General features: G+C 46.5%; 2 protein-coding genes across 2 annotated transcripts; both read left to right on the forward strand.

Moving 5' to 3' along the window:
- The first annotated feature begins 16,136 nt into the window (after positions 1–16,136).
- LOC123987948 lies at positions 16,137–16,916 on the forward strand. The gene has a single exon (XM_046286375.1). It carries the CDS (start codon positions 16,137–16,139, stop codon positions 16,914–16,916), a length of 780 nt encoding a protein of 259 aa, XP_046142331.1.
- An 849-nt stretch (positions 16,917–17,765) lies between these two features.
- Positions 17,766–20,394, forward strand: LOC123987949. The gene is made up of 2 exons (XM_046286376.1): positions 17,766–20,267; positions 20,317–20,394. Exons 1-2 carry the CDS (start codon positions 17,766–17,768, stop codon positions 20,392–20,394), a joined length of 2,580 nt encoding a protein of 859 aa, XP_046142332.1.
- The last annotated feature ends 38 nt before the right edge of the window (positions 20,395–20,432 follow it).

Below are 20,432 nucleotides of genomic sequence, written 5' to 3' on the forward strand. Positions count from 1 at the left end.
TGGGGGGTATCATATTTCTGCTGAGGGTGTCAAATTTATGCTGAGTCAGCAAAAAAAATGCGGACGCAAGTGAATTAGAACCGGCCTAGCCCCACTACTGTTGCATTACCCAACATAGTTTTCAACTCGCGTTGCCGTCGAAGGAAACATTGTTCCGAAGATTCGTTTTCGGACATAAGTGTACTTTCATCACGAAATAGAACGAGACACACTATTAAGTTATAGAAATATCCTCCCCTATCACTATTTAGGGTATAATATCGGTGGCGATGTACAGCTGGTTTTTTTCTTATTCGCATTCGGGTATTGTCCTTTAATTTTATAAACCTCGACCTCGATATTTCTTCATCGTCATTTCTAAGTTCTGCGTCACCATCTTCTTCTGCCCACATTCCACTTGAAACTGTTTCATATCGGACAGCAAATTCAGCTAACCTCAAATCCTCTAGATTATCTGGTCTCTTTACGTAACGATCGAATATGTTATTGAAAAATGATGATTCATTTTCTTCGAACCGTAAAATTCTATATCTCTGTTCAGGCCGACAGCTGTTTATAAATACAGCTTTCTCGAGCTCATTTTAAGGGGCAGATTGCATAACCGATTAGCATATTCTATTGCCCAACCCGCACGTTGAGATAGAATTGCCATAGATACCAAAAATAGTTGATCCCGGACGGTACCGCTCCGGCGTTTCGCTCGTAAAATGGCTTTTTTAATAATATTTCCTGTATCGTGCGGCTCGCATTTACTTGCGTATTTAGCAATATAATATGCAACAGCTGTAACGTTTCCGCATGGTTGAATATCCATGTTTGCTTCCCAAAGCTTTAAAAGAGTTGTGTTCTAATTATTCACCATAATTTCATTTCCGGTTCTCTTAAGTACGCAGATACGTCCATTGTTCGCAAGTGTGTCATCTGGACCTAAGCATATCGTTCTTTCATTTATCCGTCTGGGGAATCCAAAACGACAACAACGATTATTACGATCTGGTCGCTGGAATCGTTTGTCATTGCTTAGAATACGCGCTTGGAGGTAATTCAGTGGTGTTGTTGAGATGTCTCGATGCACTTTAAATCCGTTTTTTCCATCTGGAAACAAGAAGAACCAACACAGTTCTTCCATCATTCTCTCTCTCTCTAGGTTCACAGGAGGCGCTGTTTTGGTAAACCTTTACTAAAAGGTGGGACGCAAATCCGGATGGGTCATGTGTCATTGGAAAGCCCTTGACGAGAGGAACACAATGGTGTGGCTGGGAGGTCTGAAATATGTGACCTTGACCCGGTAGAGGTCAAATATATATATTGAGTTTACTCAAAAGCTCGACGTTAAATCCGGATGGTTCATATGTCATTGGAAAGCCCTTGACGAGAGGAACACAATGGTGTGGGTGGGAGGTCTGAAATATGTGACCTTGACCCGGTAGAGGTCAAATATATATATTGAGTTTACTCAAAAGCTCGACCTTAAATCTGGATGGGTCATATGTCATTGGAAAGCCCTTGACGATAGGAACACAATGGTGTGGGTGGGAGGTCTTAAATATGTGACTTTGATCCGCTAGAGGTAAAAAACTAAAATGCCCCAAAACATATAAATTCATTAACTTTTTTTTTCTTATTTAACGAGGAGAAATCTTCGAAAAAGACACCCTAACTCTTTTTTTTTTTTTACGTGGGGGAAATCTTCGAAAGACGCCCCCAGCCCCCATGGGGAGGAGCCGACGGTAGTGCCGGATTTTTACCGGCTAAAACCCCCACGGTGGCCTACGCTGGGCGTTGGGAAGGGCCCCGGGACCTCTGACGAACAACACCGGGACCCAGCAGCCATGGCGCGTTGGCGCCCCTTGCTCGGGGGAGGGTGTAGCTTTGGCCTTCCCCCTACGTGCCAAACTGCGCCGCCAACGGGTGCCACGCCCGATGACGGCACTCCTCGGGCCGCGTGCAATAGGGACCGAGGCCCCAGCCTCGGCCCCCTGCGGCCACGCATAAGTTTCGCGGGGCCGCGAGATCGGTGTTGGGGAGGGGCAGTCGCCCCTCCCCGGTCCTCCTCTTCCGGGGGGTGATAGGTGTCCCCCCCCATAGAACTCCTCTTCAGGGGGAGCGGGTGCTCCCCCCATTATCTTCTCACCGTTGGGGGCGGTGGGCCTGGTATGTAACATCTTCACGGCCCACCGCCCCATCTCCCTCAGCTGACGCTGTCAGGGGGTCTTCCCCGACGACGCTCCCGCCTTCTTTTGCCGGCCGCATCAGCTCTCTCCCGACCCCGCTCTGCTTCCTCCTTCAGGGCGATGACCGACTCGCAGTAATCCGTCACCGCCCTCCACTGATTCTCGCCGGCGAGCATCTCTTTGACAAGTGCCGCCGGCGAGAGATCACCCCCAACTTCACACCGCAGGGCGTGACGGACCCGCGCAAACGCTGGACAGTGCTCCAGGGTATGTTGCGCGGTGTCCCGCCCCGCCCCGCAGTGATGGCACGCTGCCGTTCCTTCCGCCCGAAGACACCCTAACCCAACTTAACTCAACCTAACCCTAGCCTAACCTAAATATGGCGGTAACGGTGCTGTATCTGCGGTGGTTTGCACGTTACACAGCAACATTCGCTTTTTTATCATAATCCAGCGTCAGGAGCGGGTCTACCTGGACGAAATCCTCTCGCATAACAAAATTAACATAATTTTAGTTTTTGACCTGTAGTGGGTCAAAGTCACATATTTAAGACCTCCCACCCACACCATTGTGTTCCTCTCGTCAAGGGCTTTCCAATGACATATGAACCATCCGGATTTAACGTCGAGCTTTTGAGTAAACTCAATATATATATTTGACCTCTACCGGGTCAAGGTCACATATTTAAGACCTCCCACCCACACCATTGTGTTCCTTTCGTCAAGGGCTTTCCAATGATATATGACGCATCCGAATTTGCGTCCCACGTTTTGGTAAAGTCCAACCGCTGTTTTTCTATGTATATTCGCCAGTTCTATCGGGTCATTTTTTGCGTTATTATTAGTATTACTGACTGAGACGACACCATCGATGTTGGGAACACCTTCGTCAACCGAACGTAACATGCTTGTTTTGAATATAATTCGTGTTTCGCCGGATTCTGTTCGAGGGGTCCCAACTGACAGATGTTGCATTCTTTCCACCAGTGTAGATCCATTTCTTCCGGATACAATTGTTATAGGTGTTAATGAGTAGATATTTAATACATTGCTGTTGCCATCTTTCGCATACAAATTACGACGCAAGATGGCCTGTAAAGCATCAATAGTAGTAAATTTCATACAGCATGAGGCACCCCGTAATGGCGCTTTATATCCTTTTGGACCTCTTGCATGGGAATCAAACAACCAATAGCAGGTGGTCTCCGACTGGTTGCTGCATGATACGGCTATTGATATAAGATTTGCAGTAAGAATTCCGTATATTTACAGTCATTTCATAGTCAACGTTAATATTGACTCGCCTATTATTAAATAATATGTGTGGCAATAATTCGGTTACCGCTAAATAGTCTACATTGATTTCCCCGGGGTCAGGATTACTTCGCGCTTCAATGCAATCACGGTAATATTTATCACCTACTAAAACTATGTAATCGACATTACTAGTACCCCATTGCTTACCGCGAGATTCGATACTGAAGGGATCGCTAGCTTGATGGTACGAACCTCGTAAAATAGCTACATTCTGTCCAACATTCACAAATCTACTGTTTGATTCAGAATTCCTTTGTGCAACTTCCCTTTCGTTTGTTACAATACAAGGCTCTTCAACGACATCAGCTATTTCCAAAATGTTATTGGTAATATTAGAAAAACATGGTCGCACATCTTTGTATAAAGCATTATTTTGTAATAGCCATTGTAAAGCTACTCGAAGTTTGCCAACGCCTATTTGAAATTATCGTTGTCGCTCCAAATTTTCGAGGCTTTCCACTACAATCATTACACCGGTTTGGTTTAATCTAACTGGAAGTTGCTCGGCTACTTCGACCACATCGCGGGCAAATAGGACTACCTGACCTTTGCACCAGTCTTGACTGAAGCGATTCTGAATTTTCATGATTTTAAGAAACGGTACTATTCTGCACAACATTTGTTTTTCGATTTCCAATAAATCTGCTATCTCCTGAGGTACAGGCATTAGTTCCATTTTGTTCCAGAATGCCTGTGATGGAACTTTGTGTTTTTTAAGATGATTTATGCAACGAGAACATATTGTTATTTTCTCTGATTCCATTAGATTTGCTGGAATTAGACCAGACAAAGGCTGCGTGTGTAAAGCGCAACGTTGCTGCGGGTATAAAGTCTTGTAACACTGCACGCGGTACATCAGAAAAAATATTAACAGCCGATTCAAAGTAGTCTTCTTGGAGGAGACATTCTATCCATCCGTTTTTAGCTAGTGCGCGCATATTTCTTAAACGTGTATTTTTTGATTCAGTATTTTCCCTTAATAATACTTCACGATTACTTTTTTTCATGAGCATTAGACGGTATGAACGTTCTTCAATACATTGATTGGATAAACGTCCATTTACTATTTTTTTTCACGACTTCAACAAATTATAATTTTTTAAAACGACAAAAACACATATCTTAATAAATAAATTTGTATAACTTCTCCATAAAAATCCTTAAGTTATTTGGTCCAATTTTAAATGAGGCATTCTGTTTTAAACGGTGACTAGACACCATTTATTACGCTCACTGTACTTATACTTTGTACATTTGTTGACTACAATTAAGAGGGTATGAATATTTCTATCATTGACTGTACGCCGTTTGTTTTTTGCGTATTTGAGGTGAACAGAATATTTACGAATATTTACGTTCCATATAAACTACTATGTACATACGAATAGGAATATAAACATAGAGAACAATTTGTGCGATCCTGAAATGTGCCCCACCAACTCTATCCCTTTGAAAGTCACAGATTCCTGCTCAGTTTCATACGATCAGTGATTGAAGCAAGTGGTAAGTACAAAACGAGCAACATTTCATTTTTGTATATGTTGTCTATAATAATATATATGAATAATCCTTAATGGCTGGTGGTAAGGTTTATTTATTTGGTGTATTATTACAGTTACTTTGAACAAAAAATATTTTTACATCAAAGAAAAGCTTATTGAATAAGACTTAGCTTCCGGGACGGAGCCGCGTTGTTTGACGGTTTGTTGCCGACGTTTCACAAACATTACAGTATGCTTCATCAGGGCGAGATACAGCCTGATACTGGTTGCTCCCGTACAGAGTGTCCCTATTTAACCTGAACTGGAGTCGCTGTAGTGTGACGTTCCAGTTGAGTGGAGATGACCAATCGGGTGGCTGTTTTTAATTGAATGACCAGTCAAATTTATTATTTTTATTTAACTTTTAATTTTGAATTCTTAACAAATTTTTGTTACACTTATTATAATAAAAAACTAATACAAATATGTTAACAAATATGGGTAGATATTTTCTTTTTTATTATCAATAAAACTTTCTATTTGTAGGCAATTAACTTCATTTAGTCAGGAAAACTGTTCTTTCTAGGGAGCCGGACCGATGGGGGTGCGGTTATTATAATCAATTCGAACACTTTCGCGAAGGATTTGGAGAATCCCTTTATTTTAATTGTCTCTCTTCGCACGTCAACAAATATGTGTAATCTTCAATGATCTATAACCGTCTGACGATCGTCTAAATCTATCGTCCTCGCTGGCGGCCGGGGGGCCCTACCTGAAAGAGGGAAAAGAGATGGGGAGACACCGCGACAGTAGCCTAATTTACCTACAGTTCGGCCAACCTGACCGTTGACCGTCTCTGGTCAAACTCTTTTCTGTCTCCGTTTACATTAAAAGAAATAAGTCGTTCGGAGATTACATATGGTGTACAAAATCGTAGTCAAAACATCGCAATGTTATCGAATATATTCGACGTAAATAAAATAACTTATAGCTACGAGACGCAAGAAAGTACAGAGAATAACATAAGAATAGAAACAACATAACATAATAATGGAGAAATAATACATCTACGCAAATTAATGTTGCCGAATCCAAAACTTCATCTGGTCGGGGCCGACCACGCTTAGAACGGCATTTGAGTCAACTGATATCCTTCGACGTCACTAACCACAAAGCGGTTATGGTCCAACACCTCTTTTATTTCATAAGGGCCTTTCAATTTAGGCACTAACTTTTTATTTACGCTTGGTGTCGTGTCAACATTCCGGATCATTACGTAATCGCCAATTTTGTAGTGGGTAGCATCTTTGCGTCGGCGATTATACTATCGTTCGTTTTCGTTTTGCCGCTTCAAAATACAATCAGCCGCGCGTTCGCGACGTCCTTCTAAATCGCGTTCCGACGTCGAGTAATCCTCTAATATTTGTCTCACTTTATCATTAACCTGACCCTTTTGATCAATACTAAACAATAAGCGGGACGGTGTTTCGCCAGTGGAGCGACACACGGTATTGTTTAATGCAAACTCAATGGATGAGATCGCGTCATCCCATTTTTCTGGACGTTCTGATAATTTTGCCAGCATCGGCGTTAACACCCAGTTAAACCGTTCCATTTGGCCGTTTGCTCGGGGAGTACCTACGGCGACCAGGACGTGATTTGACGCTCGGTTTTCTACGAAGTCTTTGAAAGCATTCGAAGTAAACGAAGTACCTCGATCAGAAATTAAATTTTTTGGAATGCTATAAATATGAAAATAATTGTCGAGGTGTCGAATAATCTCGTCGGACTTCGTCGTTTTGCACGCAAACAATCGAGTATGCTTGGTAAACGCATCGACAACTGATAGTATATAACGATTTCCGCGACGGCTCTTCTCGAGAGGACCATAGAGGTCTACATGTATGGTGCCAAAAGGGCGTACGCCTTTTGGGATATTGTGTAAGTATCCTTCCGGTTTGCTGCTCAACGGAGAAAACTCAACGCACTTCAAACAGTTATTAATATACAATTTGATCTTCCCGTGCATCTTCGGGAACCAATAAATTCGCAATAAATTTTCAAGTACTTTGTCGATTCCGACGTGTCCGATGTCGTCGTGACAACTGCGTATCACGTTGTTTTCCATGGCCTCCGGGACGTAGAACAATAGTTGTCGATTTTTTATTTTACGGTATACTAACCCATCTCTTAGCTCAAAATACGAATCTTCGCTTTTCTCTAACCTATTCCGAATTTCGCGGATCTTTTCGTCTTGATTCTGCTTTAGTGAAAGTACTTGTTCGAAGGTATTACCTTCCAAAACTAACACACTGTGATACCTACTAAGGGTATCGACGTGTCTCATTTTCTCGCCTGATCGATGTTCAATTTGATAATCATAGCTTTGCAAAAACATGGCCCACCGCGATATACGAGGATTTACTGATTGCTTGACAAATTGGACTACGTCCTGGAACATTCCAGGCCAGTAAAAGCCCTGCGTCAGACGGTAATAGGTCTTATCAATGTCAAGGTGACCGGATTGGGGAGGATCGTGGGCGTCAGAAAGGGCTCGTGGACGTAGGGAAAGGGGAAGGACTAATTTCCAACCGTCAAGCTCGGGGATGATAGGATCTAGGAGGGAATTAGGACGGTGGTAATATAGTCTATTGTCTTCTATTTGGATATTTGGATATTTAGAGGGAAAATCACTAACGTCACGAAATTTATTGGAGTACCAGGGGTCAGGGTCATTACCTACGGCGGCCATGTCGTCCATGGGGTCGCCGAACATTCGGGAGAGAGCGTCTGGCACTACGTTGTCCTTTTCGGTGGACGATCTTCATGGGTTGACCTTGAAGGGTCAATGCCCATCGGGCCAATCGACCAGTGGGGTCTTTTAAATGGTGAAGCAATCTGAGGCTATTGTGGTCCGTTACCACGGTAATTTCAGAACGTTCAATATAGGGGCGGAATTTTTGGGTTGCCCACACGACGGCCAGAAACTCTCTTTCGGTCACGGAATCGTTTCTCTCCGCGCGGGTAAGGGAGCGACTAGCGTAGGCTATCGGGTGCTCCTCACCGTCCACGGTTTGTACGAGAACTGCCCCGATAGCCGTGTCGCTAGCATCCGTTTGGAGGGAAAATGGAAGAGTAAAATCGAGACGAGCCAAGACGGGAGTTCGGGTAAGGGCCATTTTCAGGGTTTCAAAAGCGGACTCTTGTTCGGGACCCCATTCCCACGCAACATCTTTCTGTAAAAGGCGGGTGAGGGGAGTTTGCTCTTTGGCAACGTCTTTTAAAAATCGGGAATACCATTTCACCATGCCAAGGAAACGTCGGAGATGCTTAAGGGTTGTTGAAGGAGGGTAGGAAAGGATGGGTTCGATTTTTCCGGGGTCGGCTATCATGCCGTCTTTATTTATCAGGAAACCAAGGTATCGGACTTCGGAACAGCAAAATTCACTCTTTTCACGGTTAATTTTTAAATTTGCTTCCTTTAATCGGGTCAAGACTTTGTTTAGCCATTCTAGATGTTCCTCGTACGAATCGGTCGCGATTACCACGTCGCCTAAGTACGCGAAAATGTGGGATTCCCAATAGGGGGTGATTAGCTTATCCATAATACGCTGGAAGGTTGCGGGGGCGCTGGTGAGGCCGTAGGGCATGCGGGTAAATTGGAAAAAGTCCCTACCGGGGATTGCAAAAGTCGTAATTTCTTTACTGGAGGGATCGAGGGGGACTTGGAAATACGCTTGGCTATGATCTAATTTGGAAATATAACGGGCAGTTCGGAGGCTATCAAGAATACGATCCATACTAGGGAGGGGATAGGCGTCTTTTCTGGTGACTTTATTAACGTCGCGGTAATCTATACAAAATCTATAGGAACCATTAGGTTTGGGAATTAGAACGGGACGACTGCACCAAGCACTAGAGGAGGGTTCAATTATACCTGCTTGGAGCATGGAATCAACTTCTCTCTGGGCAGCTTCGAAAACACGGGAGCCATGCGGCGAGGACGTTGTTTCATGGGAGGGTGGCCTTGGACATCAATGGAATGGGTTACAAGAGGGGTAGTTCCTAAGGTGGAGGATGGAGGTGGAATGAGGTGGTCAAGTAGGGTTTGAATTCCCAAGATTTCCCCGGGAGTTGCTTCGGAAAGTCCGACGCAAGCGGGGTTCATGGGAAAGGGTTTGGTCGTGGATTCGGGATGAAAGGGGTGAAGATGTCCATTCGGAGTCCGCCACGTCCTTAGGTCTCCGTCTATGGTTACTCCAAATCGAGTAATAAAATCCATCCCTTGGACTACCTCATACCCCATTGCCTCGCTGGCGCGGAGAGGGAGGTTATGGATTTCGTCATCGATCTGGATCGCGACGGTGACCTCTCCGAGGATTCTCTCCTTGGCATTATTGGCTAGGAACATGGAGGCTTGGGAAGGGGTTAAATAAGTTCGAAATAATTGTGCAATTTTGGGACCTGCGTAAGAATGGGTTGCGCCGGTATCGAGGAGGGCTTGGAAAATGTATTTATCATGTTGCAAGGGTGAGAAAATGCGATTATCACCGGGATAGGGTTCTGTACGGGACTCTACTAAAAGGGATTTCTTTGGAGTGAGAATAGAGGCGGTTTGACGGATTTTCGGGGGTGGTAGGACACGGGATCCGGGGTGCTGGATCGGTGTTTTTGGGGAGGTTGCATCGACCCTTACCGTCGACCTCCGTAAGCGTTTCCCGACAAACATTTCGGGCATTCCGATGCGATCACGTCAAACGTTCCGCACCGGAAGCAAAATTTCCTCCTCGGTTGTTGGCAAGCGCCGAACCAGTGTCCCGGCCGGCCGCAATTCCAACACTTCCAACAATTCCAATTCCTCGAAGGGAGGATTGGGAGGGTGGCGCTGCGGCACGAGGATGCTGTTGACGGGAACCAGAAGTCACTTGTGTATAGGAGGTTGGGCGGTAGGTGGTCGGGACGTAAGTGGATATTGGGGCACGATATCCGGCGGGAGGTGGTACCGTGGGAAGGGAGATCAAACTAGGGATTTCTGTAATAGTCAGGGGAGGCGGAGGAGTGAAGGCGCGATACGGGGTCGACCCCCGCGGGGGAGTGGGTCTTGGGAGGTTTCTCGTGGGTTTCGGGGTCGATAGGGGAGGCGAGGGTGATCGGGAGGGGCCAGCGGCTGCAGCGAGTTTTGATCGCGGTCCTCCTGGTGGGGGCACATACGCCGATCCGGGGATCGTGAGGCTTCCCGCCGTCGGAGGGCTGCGATACCCCTCGCTGTATCGCTGGGTTTCCTCCACCCATCTCCCCAAATGGAGGAGGTCATCAAAGGAATTTGGAGGATGGAAGTCGACTACTAGCTTATAACGGGGGTGTAGATTTCGAAGGGTAACGTCTAGTTGTTCAGACACAGATAAGGGAAGTTCCAGGCGGCGAAATATCAAATGTAACTTAGAAAGGTACACGGAGAGGGGATCCCGCTCCCCCTGGGTACGTGTTATCAAGTCCCTTTTCAAACGGTTATGGTAATTACTGGGGGCGCAACAAAGGCGGAAGGCTCGTAAAAATTCACCGTAATTTAACCAGGTTTGGTCTTGTCCCCGCGCCCATGCTCATGCTTCACCGGTTAGAATAAAGGGGATAGCTCGGAGCATTTCGAGTTCAGGAAGGTTCTGCGCGAAGTCGGACAACGTTACGAGGAACTCTTCCCCGTCCTCCCCGGGAGCTCCCGAGAAGGAAATTTTCCATTTTCTGAAAAGTTCCGCGGCATGATCCTCGCCCGCGGCGGGAAAATGGGAAAATTCGGATGTGTTACCCTAGGGATAGTAAGGGTTTGTGCGGGAAAGGAATGGTTTGGCGAAGCGTTGGGGCAGCGAGGGCAAATAGGGGAAAAATGGGAGACCATAAGGACGTTGGGATGAATGTGGAAGAGGGTAGATGTAATCCAGTTGATTTGGGGCCTGGGCCGGTGCGGGGACCGGCCGTGATGGGAGGAAAGAATTTTGCGGTTCAGGTGCTCGGTATGGAACATGGGTACTGCTAAGGGGGGGCGGAGCTACTCCTTGATTATCGCGATATGGGTTATAAGTATTTAAAAGATGGGGAAGAGGATCGTGGGGTGGAAATTGGGGTAAAGGTATCATTGGAGGGTTATCAAGAGGGTTAGGAGGGGGTGTAGGTAGGGGATTGGATTGTTCGTCGATACTTGGGTCCGGCGCGAAGGTAACCCTCTTGCGCCGTTCCTCGACAGGAGGGGACTGATTGAGGTCAATCAGTAGGGGTGGAGCGGAAGTCGGACGGGAAACAGAAGTTACAGTAACAGTAGTGGTGGTCGGAGTGGTTGTAGAGGTCGGGGTAGCGGGATTTGAGATATAAGGTTGGGGCCGGATTTCAGGGAAGGATCCGTGGGAGGTTTCCGTGGCCGGTGGATCGGCCTCTTCTGGCGCGGGATCGTCAGGTTGGCGGGGAGGAGGATTGGCTGTTGGTCCAGGGGGGGGGGGGGAATCATCGGCCGCAGGGGTCGCCCACGCGATGAAAAGGGTAAACGGGAGGCGATCCCGGGCTGCATCGATTGTCCCGTCCCATGGCGCGGTGTCCGGACTGAAAACGCGACGTACTGCCGCGCGAAGGTACCGATCACGGAGGTCCTGTAACTTCCCGCGGATTTTCAACCGCGCGTGATCCATCAATTGAATGAGTTCCACTCCATCGAGCTCGCAAATATGCGCTCGCATTACGCTGGCCTCCTCGGAATCCATTTTCGCGGTGTTTTAAAAACGGGGTTCGTTCGCGGAAAGAAACAAAAATTGAAGGAAAAAAGGGGGAATAAAAGGGGCAAAAAAAAGGTTTCGGAGGGTCCTGAAAAGAAAAAAGGGGTACAGCGGGAAAAGGAAACAGTTTAAATTCAGGTACAACAATATCAAAACCAAATGCAAAAAAACAATAAAGTCAAAATACCGTATTCGGCCAGCCAGATGTGAAAAGAGGGGAACTGAAAAAAAGAAAATCTTTAATCGGAAAAAGGCTCGATAGAGTGCCCACGGTCGGCGAAAGGCACGGCCAGGGCCCTATATACTGGCAAAACGCGAGCAAACATTTGAATTTGGGGAGGGCACACAACAGAAATATATATTCGGCACAGATAGTAATTCAATTTCACCAATTTCAATAACAGTAACGGTTCGGTCGAAAACGGCGTATGTGTCGGTTGAGAAATGTTTATTTGTCCTCTACGACGTTTGAGGATCGAATTTCTAACACCGCGCCGCGTTCGACAGGCGACACTTAAAAAAAAAACGGCAACAAGAGGCTCTCGATAACGGGCACCTTCTGCGTCGTAGTTTCGAATTTTTCGTAATTTAACGGTAGAATCCAAAATTAATTTTCCTCTACGCGAGAGTTTGTTGAACTTTAAAATTTTCCTGACCCCACGTTGGGCGCCAAATTGGTGACTCTTTCGGGGGTGCACCCAATACTTTATTAGATACAAAAAAATGATACTCGTTACAATTGCAGTGAAATTTTGATAATTGGCTGGGCGCCAGCCACGTTTCGTGGCAACTAAAGAATAGGATCGTCGATTTGGAAGTTTACAGGGGACGGGTTTCGTGGTACTTCCTGGATGTCCGTACAATATTTCGCGGGGGAGTACGCGAAGAGGATTGTCGGGGGAAGGGAGGTCTCAGGGTTGGGAAGGGTTCGCAGGCAGTTCGTCACGTTACGCGTAGGAAGATTAGTGTAGACGGGAATGATAGGGGACGGAAAAGGAGTTTCGCAAAACGTAGGAATTTCGAATAGCCGGTACAATATGCGGACGCGAAAATACGCGGGCGAGAAGGTGCCGTTAAGGCCTCAAACTTTGACAATTTAATACCGCAAAAGACTCACCCAAAAAAACTCACACATAAACTCACACCTCCAAAACCGCTATTCTAACCCCGCAGATTGCTACTATCTCGCTTTCGAACTCAAAAATTTCTCTATACAGTAATGCTTCGAAATAAGCAAGTGGTCTCTGCTTCGAAATAAGCAACTCGCTATCCCCTCTTCTTTGTTTGAAGTCGCCCGCAAAGTGAGAGGTACGAAAAATGAGGGAGAGGTACATGAAAGCGCGAAGCCGATGTTTAGGGTAATAAATTTCACGCTCGACTGAGCAGTGACATCGGTTAGTAGAAGAAGGATGGAATATATGTATATAATGCTTTCTATCCTTGTTCAAAAAATAACATCGCTGCCCGGCCGATCACTTTATGATTTGCCGCTACCTCGGATCTCTCACTCGTTTCTCGCGTTCTCTATCGTCCCGTTTCGAGAACAAAGTCAAGCCGAATAGCAACCTGCTTCGAAATAAGCAACTGTTCGGTCCCGAGCCACTTGCTTATTTCGAAGCATTACTGTATCTCGCTCTCTATAATGCACAAGGCTAATTGATGGCTCATGGCCGCAGCAGCGACGACGAGCCCGTCGCGGGACATTTTTGGGGAGGGGATAGGGTAGAATGGAGGCCTCTTCCGGGACTAGGATAGATCGATTTTCGCTTATCGATTTGCCGGTAACCGGGGTCGATGGGGCTGGCGGATCCTCGCTAATGGCGGGTGTGGGCTGAGGTCCTCGGGCTCGGCGACGGATGGCTCCAATCATTCCTTTTGGCTCTTTCTGGGTTGGTGGACTTTGGTCTGTCTGCTGGGTTGCTCCCTTTCTGGGGAGGGGTGATGGTGCTGTCGCCGGCCTCGAGGTTCCTTGGGCTGCCTGCTGGGGTCTTCTCCGTCGCCTCCATCGGTCCGTTACCGGCGGGTGGGTAAAGGGGTTAGGTGAGGAAAGGGTTATGGGTCATGACGATTTTGGAACGGGAGGTAACAGACGCGCAGCGATTGTAATGGGGGGGGGGGGGGGGGGGCACACGTGTCACCACGTTACAACATATATACATATATATAGTACAGGCATGTTTCTGAATCATACAATATATGCATTTTCCAGAGTTTCTTTTAATCTTTCTTGAACTCTTCTGCCATTATTAACGTTGAAATAATACTTACAATTGTTTTCAGATGGTTCCATTTTTATTTTTATTATTTTTGCTTTTAATTTTTTTATTTGTTGTATGTTCTGAAACAAAAATATATAAATGTAATATTTGCAAAAAAAGATATAAGTAATAACAGTTACATTAATATTAATTAATGACTAGCGGTGGTGTTCGAGCGAACGGTCCAGAACTTTCGCGAACCCAGAACCTTCGCGCATTCTGATTTTAAAGCCGCTCCGAAAGTTCTGGAACCTTTTGACTTCCAGACCTTTCGGAGCCCGCTTGTATTCATTACCGGCTGATCGCTACGCAAGTAACAACACTCTGGCCTCGTCTCTTTCTATCGAACGTCGAGCTTCGTTCCGCTACGGTCTAAATATCGAACCGACGCTTCGGCATAAACACTTATCATAATCTTATTTGTTAACCGGATTTGTAATCCAGACGACGACAATATACATTGTGCGACACGCTAAATTTCGGTTTTTCATTCACTCACGCCTTACCCGATCCGGCACCCGTTTTTCTCTCACGGCGTATTTCAAGTTAGCGGAGATCGTTTGTTGCACAGCATCGCGAATTTATAACTACAACAGTCAAGTACACAATAACAATTTTGTCAATCAACCACCATACGGTCTTCTTGTCGACCGTAATGAAAACACTGCAATTTAATTTAAGCCTGTTCAATATATTCAGCTTACCTGGCAAGGATTAACAACTAAAAGAACGAATAACCAACCGTTTATTATACTAATTTAGAAGCACGATCATTCACGGTCAATAATATAATTCACAATTATACGGAAATCTACTAAACTGGTCGGAGGCATAGCTTGTCACGGAAAAGGCAATCGTTATTCAAGAATTCGGAATTTCCAGATAGTAAAGAGAATTTCTAAGGAAAAGGTTCCAAAACTCAGGACGTTGATTTTAGAACTCGTATTGTCCACAAAATTCGCGACACGCGGTTTACAATCTTTTACGGGTACTTTCATTTTCTACAGATATCTAGTTGGCCTAAACGAACGCCTAAAACCTTTTGTCAGATTAACTCTGCAGAACATCAAACTTTCATTCCGTGTCATAAACAGGACCCCCTGCCGTGCATGTGTCTTGTGAGTTATACCAACCCCAACAGGGTTCGAACCGTCTTGCGCTCTGTCCCAGGTACCACCGGTCACCAAGACCGTCAGAGCCTTCATTCGCTCGCATCTGGCAAACAGCCTATACCTGAGTCATCAATCGCTCTTACCTGGGAGTTATCGCCGGTTCTGTGCAAACACGCACCTTAAGACTCCCACATGCACCGCAGCCTGCTGGGTTTTCCGGCAGCTTACATGGGAAATGTCCGGCGAGCTGATTTGCTGAACATTTCAGCCTATCGCCAATAGCTAAATTCAAAACGTTTACTAATTAGCCCTTTTTTGGTCAACGCCTACCTCGTCGGACTACCTCTCGGCGGCTTCTTGCTGGACGTTTTGACACGGACATTCATTCAAACACGAGTCGTCAGACAATTCACAAAATCTTACCGGGTCAGTCTTCGTCAGATTCGAGCCGTGAATAATTCGAACTTAGAGTCCACGGGATACTTCTATTCTCCGACCAGTAGAGTAAATTCATACAGGCATCGTGCCACTTACGTCATAATTCTATTTTATATCAACCTTGTAATAAACATATTATCATATTTAACCTATATTTAAGCGAATTATTATCCTTAGCGTCTTAATTGATATTAAGGAGGTACAAGGTTCGTGGTGGTGTCAACCGGTTATAAAAACAATATCACATCGCGAACGCGTACTAAGAAACATTCGAGCCGGATTTCCGGATTACAGTGCAATTCAGTGCATTACGAACTAAGTGCAACTCAGTGCCACATTGGATTAAGTGCCACAGTGAGTGCAACGAACATAAAACTTATTGAGTGGCGATACTCGGACGATATCCCAGCCACCCACAGCAACAGAAGCAAGTCACGGCTTGTCACCGAGCATTCCACGACAAGGGTGGTCTCATCGCAACGGCTACACGCTGCAAGGGATTGGGATACGAGTTAAGTTACGTTACGAACAATCTAATACGACAAAGGTAGGATCGTTAATTTGTTTCACCGTCAAATTATCTCCTCATACGCATCACGATGCCTAACAACTCCGCGAGTTCGAGTCACGCGCAAACCGCCACCCGCGGATCGAATATCGGTACCTTGCGGCGTAGACGGGGTCACATCCTCGGGCAGATTTCCTCTTTGAAGACCTTCCTCGATTATTATGAGGAGTCTGATTCACGCGATTCGTTCTTATTGGAAACCCATTTGAACGGCTTAAATGAGACCTGGAAGAAATTCGACGACCTTCAATTTGCCCTCGAAGAGCTCGACGAATCAGAAGAACCGCGTCGATATCAAATTCAAAACGACTACTACACCGCAATAGCCAGGGCAAATCGTCTGTTGCATAATGGACAACCAACAGGTTCCACGACACGCGCCGCTAATCCGTCCCCGGCATCCACCGCATCGGCACCGATGGCCATTAAACTACCTGAGATGCGCCTGCCGACTTTCGACGGGACAATAGAAGAATGGTCATCCTTTCATGATATCTTCACTTCAATGATCGATCGTAACGAAGATTTAACACCGGTACAGAAGTTTCAGTATTTACGTTCTACCTTAACCGGTAAGGCCGCGGCGTGCATCAAGGCGTTAAGCACCACCGACGCGAATTATCACGATGCAATCGAACTATTACGCGAAAAATACGACTGTCCACGTCGCGTCATATTAGGCCATTGCGACGCGCTGCGGGATATCCCAAAACTCATAAGGGATACACCGGAAGCCTTGGGCGATTTAGTAGATAACGTGAACCAGCATCTACGCGCATTGACGAGTCTGGGCGAAAATGTAATCTCATGAAATAGTCTTCTACTATCCATGATCTTATCTAAATTAAATTCAAACACGGTGTGGCATTGAGAACTGGCGCTCAAGGACAAAAGGACGGTACCGGCGTACACCGATCTTCTCGCGTTCCTCGAGAAACGGGCTAATTGTGCGCGAACATCAATCACGAGGGCAGCTCCAACCGCTGAACCTCGTGGATCGGGTCCTTCAGGAAATCCTCGGGTCATGAAACATCGACCATCGAGAGGCCACGCGTTTCTGTCCACTAAGACTCGCCAACACCCGTACGAGGACCATAGAACAAACGACAGGCAACACATGTCAGCTCCACCTAGGCGATGCCCGGTCTGCGACAAAAATCATATAATATGGTTTTGTGAGCGGTTCCACGGTTCGTCGGTCCGTGATAGGATCGCAGCTGTAAATAGAGCTTCATTGTGTCATAATTGTTTGAGGGACGGCCACAACGCGGACGCTTGCAAACACGGCACGTGTCGCATATGCCGCAAGAAGCACCACACGCTACTCCACCAAACAATCACAACCGCGGAACCCACCCCGCGAAGGGCGTCAGAGTCTTCCCAGTCGACGGAGACAACGCGGCAGCCGAGATGACTAACACCGGAAGCTCCAACGGGAATAAGCGGTCATAAAGCCTTCGTAGTCGACGCCGTTACGCAAGACCTTTTAGTGACCGCGCAGGTCTATGTTCTGAACAGGTACCATCAACCTGTCGCTTGTCGGACACTCATTGACACTTGCGCCTCGACCAATTTTATGACCGAGACTTTCGCCAAAAGGTTAGACATCCCTTTAGGAAGGTGTTCAATTCCCATCGGAGCACTCAATACTATGACCACAATGTCAAAGCATACGATTACAACGACAATCCAATCTAAAACCAACACGTACAACCGAACATTGACCTTCCTAACGATACCTACGATTTCCGCCTTCATTCCAGACCAACCTATTGACCGCACGCCTATAAATATCCCGAAAAACATACAATTAGCAGACCCAACATTTCACATACCTGCACCTGTCGATCTATTACTAGGCGCCGGAGTAGCATTGTCCTTATTGAGTGTCGGGCAAATAAATCTGTCACCTCCCAACGGTCCAGATTTATTCTTGCAAAAAAACAGATTAGGATGGATAATCGGGGGGAGTGCTCCAGCGTCCAAACCCACGCAAAGCACGATCTGTCATGCGACAACGACAATACAGGACGATTTGGCGCGTTTCTGGGAGTTAGAAGAGGGACCACAAATCCAACGACTATCTGACGCCGAACGATTCTGCGAGGAGCATTTCCAACAAAATGTTCACAGGAATTCCGATGGCAGATATGTAGTAGCACTCCCGTTCAACGACAAGCTGCCGCAACTTGGGGAGTCCAAATCTAGGGCGTTAAAACGCCTGTTGGCTTTGGAACGCAGGCTGCAGCACGACCAAGGTTTATCACAACAATATGGGTCTGTACTGCAGGAATACCAAGACCTAGGACACATGTCAGAGGTACAGGACACCGACGAAATCAACGACGGGTTTTATCTACCCCATCACGGGGTCACTAAGACTTCCAGTGACACTACGAAGTTGCGGGTTGTGTTCGACGGCTCCGCAGCAACAACAACAGGCGTTTCGCTTAACGAGACATTGCACGTTGGGCCAAAGGTTCAAGACAATTTATTATATATCCTCATTAGGTTCCGAAGTCACCGGTACGTCTTGAATGGCGACATCGAAAAGATGTACAGACAATTTCTAATCCGCCCCGAGGATCGGAAATATCAGCGAGTCCTATGGCGTGATCCTGCGGGCAATTTAAAAACATACACACTAAACACAGTCACCTTTGGACTATCCGCCGCTCCATACTTGGCCATTCGCTGCCTCTCGCAATTGGCTCAAGACGAAGGACACCGATTTCCTGATGCCGCGCAGAGTCTGGTAAGGGACTTCTACGTAGACGACCTACTAACTGGAGCACCAACGGTACAGGGAGCCTTGGCCTTGCGAGACCAAATGATCCAGTTATTAAATTCAGCCGGGCTACAAATACGACAGTGGGCTTCAAATCACAAGCCACTCTTACATGGATTACCCGAACAACACATCAATAAGAGGCTTCACCTGGGAGAGTCCTCGACAATAAAAACTTTAGGGGTTGTTTGGGATTCCACTGATGACACGATTCGATATTCCGTGACCAATATCATACCCACGAAATCCGTTACCAAACGGTCTATCAGTTCTGTCATCGCGCGAATTTACGACCCTTTGGGCCTTCTCGGACCAGTTATAATTGTCGCGAAGATTTTATTGCAGAAGATCTGGACAATGAAGATTGATTGGGACGAGTCGCTGCCAATGACCGTACACACAGAATGGGTGCAGTTTTGTACGCAATTATCTTTATTAAATAACGTCACGTTTCATAGGAATACACTCATCAGCGAACCAACATCCATCGAGTTACACGGCTTCTGTGATGCCAGCGAACGAGCATATGGAGCCTGCATCTACCTTCGTTCAAGGAATGCGGACGGTCACTATCAGGTTGAACTCTTGTTGGCAAAATCTAAGGTAGCTCCGCTAAAAACCCAGTCAATTCCACGATTGGAATTGTGTGGAGCGATACTCCTAACCTCATTAGCCACAACAGCACAGAAGGCTCTACACGTCACCATTAATCGCATTTGCTATTGGACCGATTCCGCCATAGTATTACACTGGCTGAGAACATCGCCACACTTACTCAAAACTTTTGTCGCGAATCGAGTCGCTGAAATTCAAGGCAACACGAACATCGAAGACTGGCGACACGTCCCAACCGCAGACAATCCCGCAGACATCATCTCCAGAGGCCGATCACCTGAGGAGTTCTTACAACCATCAATATGGCACCACGGACCGAGGTGGCTACAAGAAGAGGAAACACATTGGCCTTCCGGAAACATATCATGTCCAAACGATCTTCCGGAGCAGAAAACTGTCGTCTGCCTGACCACTACCTGTCCTGATGTCAATTTCATCGAACGATTTTCATCATGGGGAAGACTAATCAGAGTCATCGCATACTGCCTGCGGTGGAAACACAGTCACACGGCAAAGGGAGCACTCACAGCCTCGGAACTAAAGTACGCTCATGATGTCATCATAAAATTAATACAACGAATGCACTACACTGAGGAAATGAAGAAAATAACAACGGGCAACGGCCAGACATTGAAGGGCGGACTTCAACGGCTAAACCCATTCATTGACCGCGACGGACTTCTACGAGTCGGTGGCCGACTAAAGAATTCATTCATGCCATTCGGTCAACGACACCCGATCATTCTGCCGAAGACCCGAGTCACTGCATTGATACTAGGAAATGAGCATCGTGCTAATTTACACTCAGGTACTCAGGCCACCCTTTATGCGGTCAGACGGCGCTACTGGCCCATTGACGGCCGAGACCAGGTCTGGAAGGTCATAAAGACCTGCGTCCGCTGTTGTCGAGCACAACCGCCGCCT

The sequence above is a fragment of the Osmia bicornis genome, chromosome 7, assembly GCF_907164935.1.
Source record: "Osmia bicornis bicornis chromosome 7, iOsmBic2.1, whole genome shotgun sequence".
Lineage (NCBI taxonomy): Eukaryota > Metazoa > Arthropoda > Insecta > Hymenoptera > Megachilidae > Osmia > Osmia bicornis.

Bases quoted from the DNA above. Each gene is read 5' to 3' on its own strand.
- LOC123987948 (XM_046286375.1), top strand. From the start codon at position 16,137: ATGCCTAACAACTCCGCGAGTTCGAGTCACGCGCAAACCGCCACCCGC.
- LOC123987949 (XM_046286376.1), top strand. From the start codon at position 17,766: ATGTCAAAGCATACGATTACAACGACAATCCAATCTAAAACCAACACG. The intron at 20,268-20,316 runs GTCACTGCATTG...ATTTACACTCAG, and splicing joins TCATTCTGCCGAAGACCCGA to GTACTCAGGCCACCCTTTAT.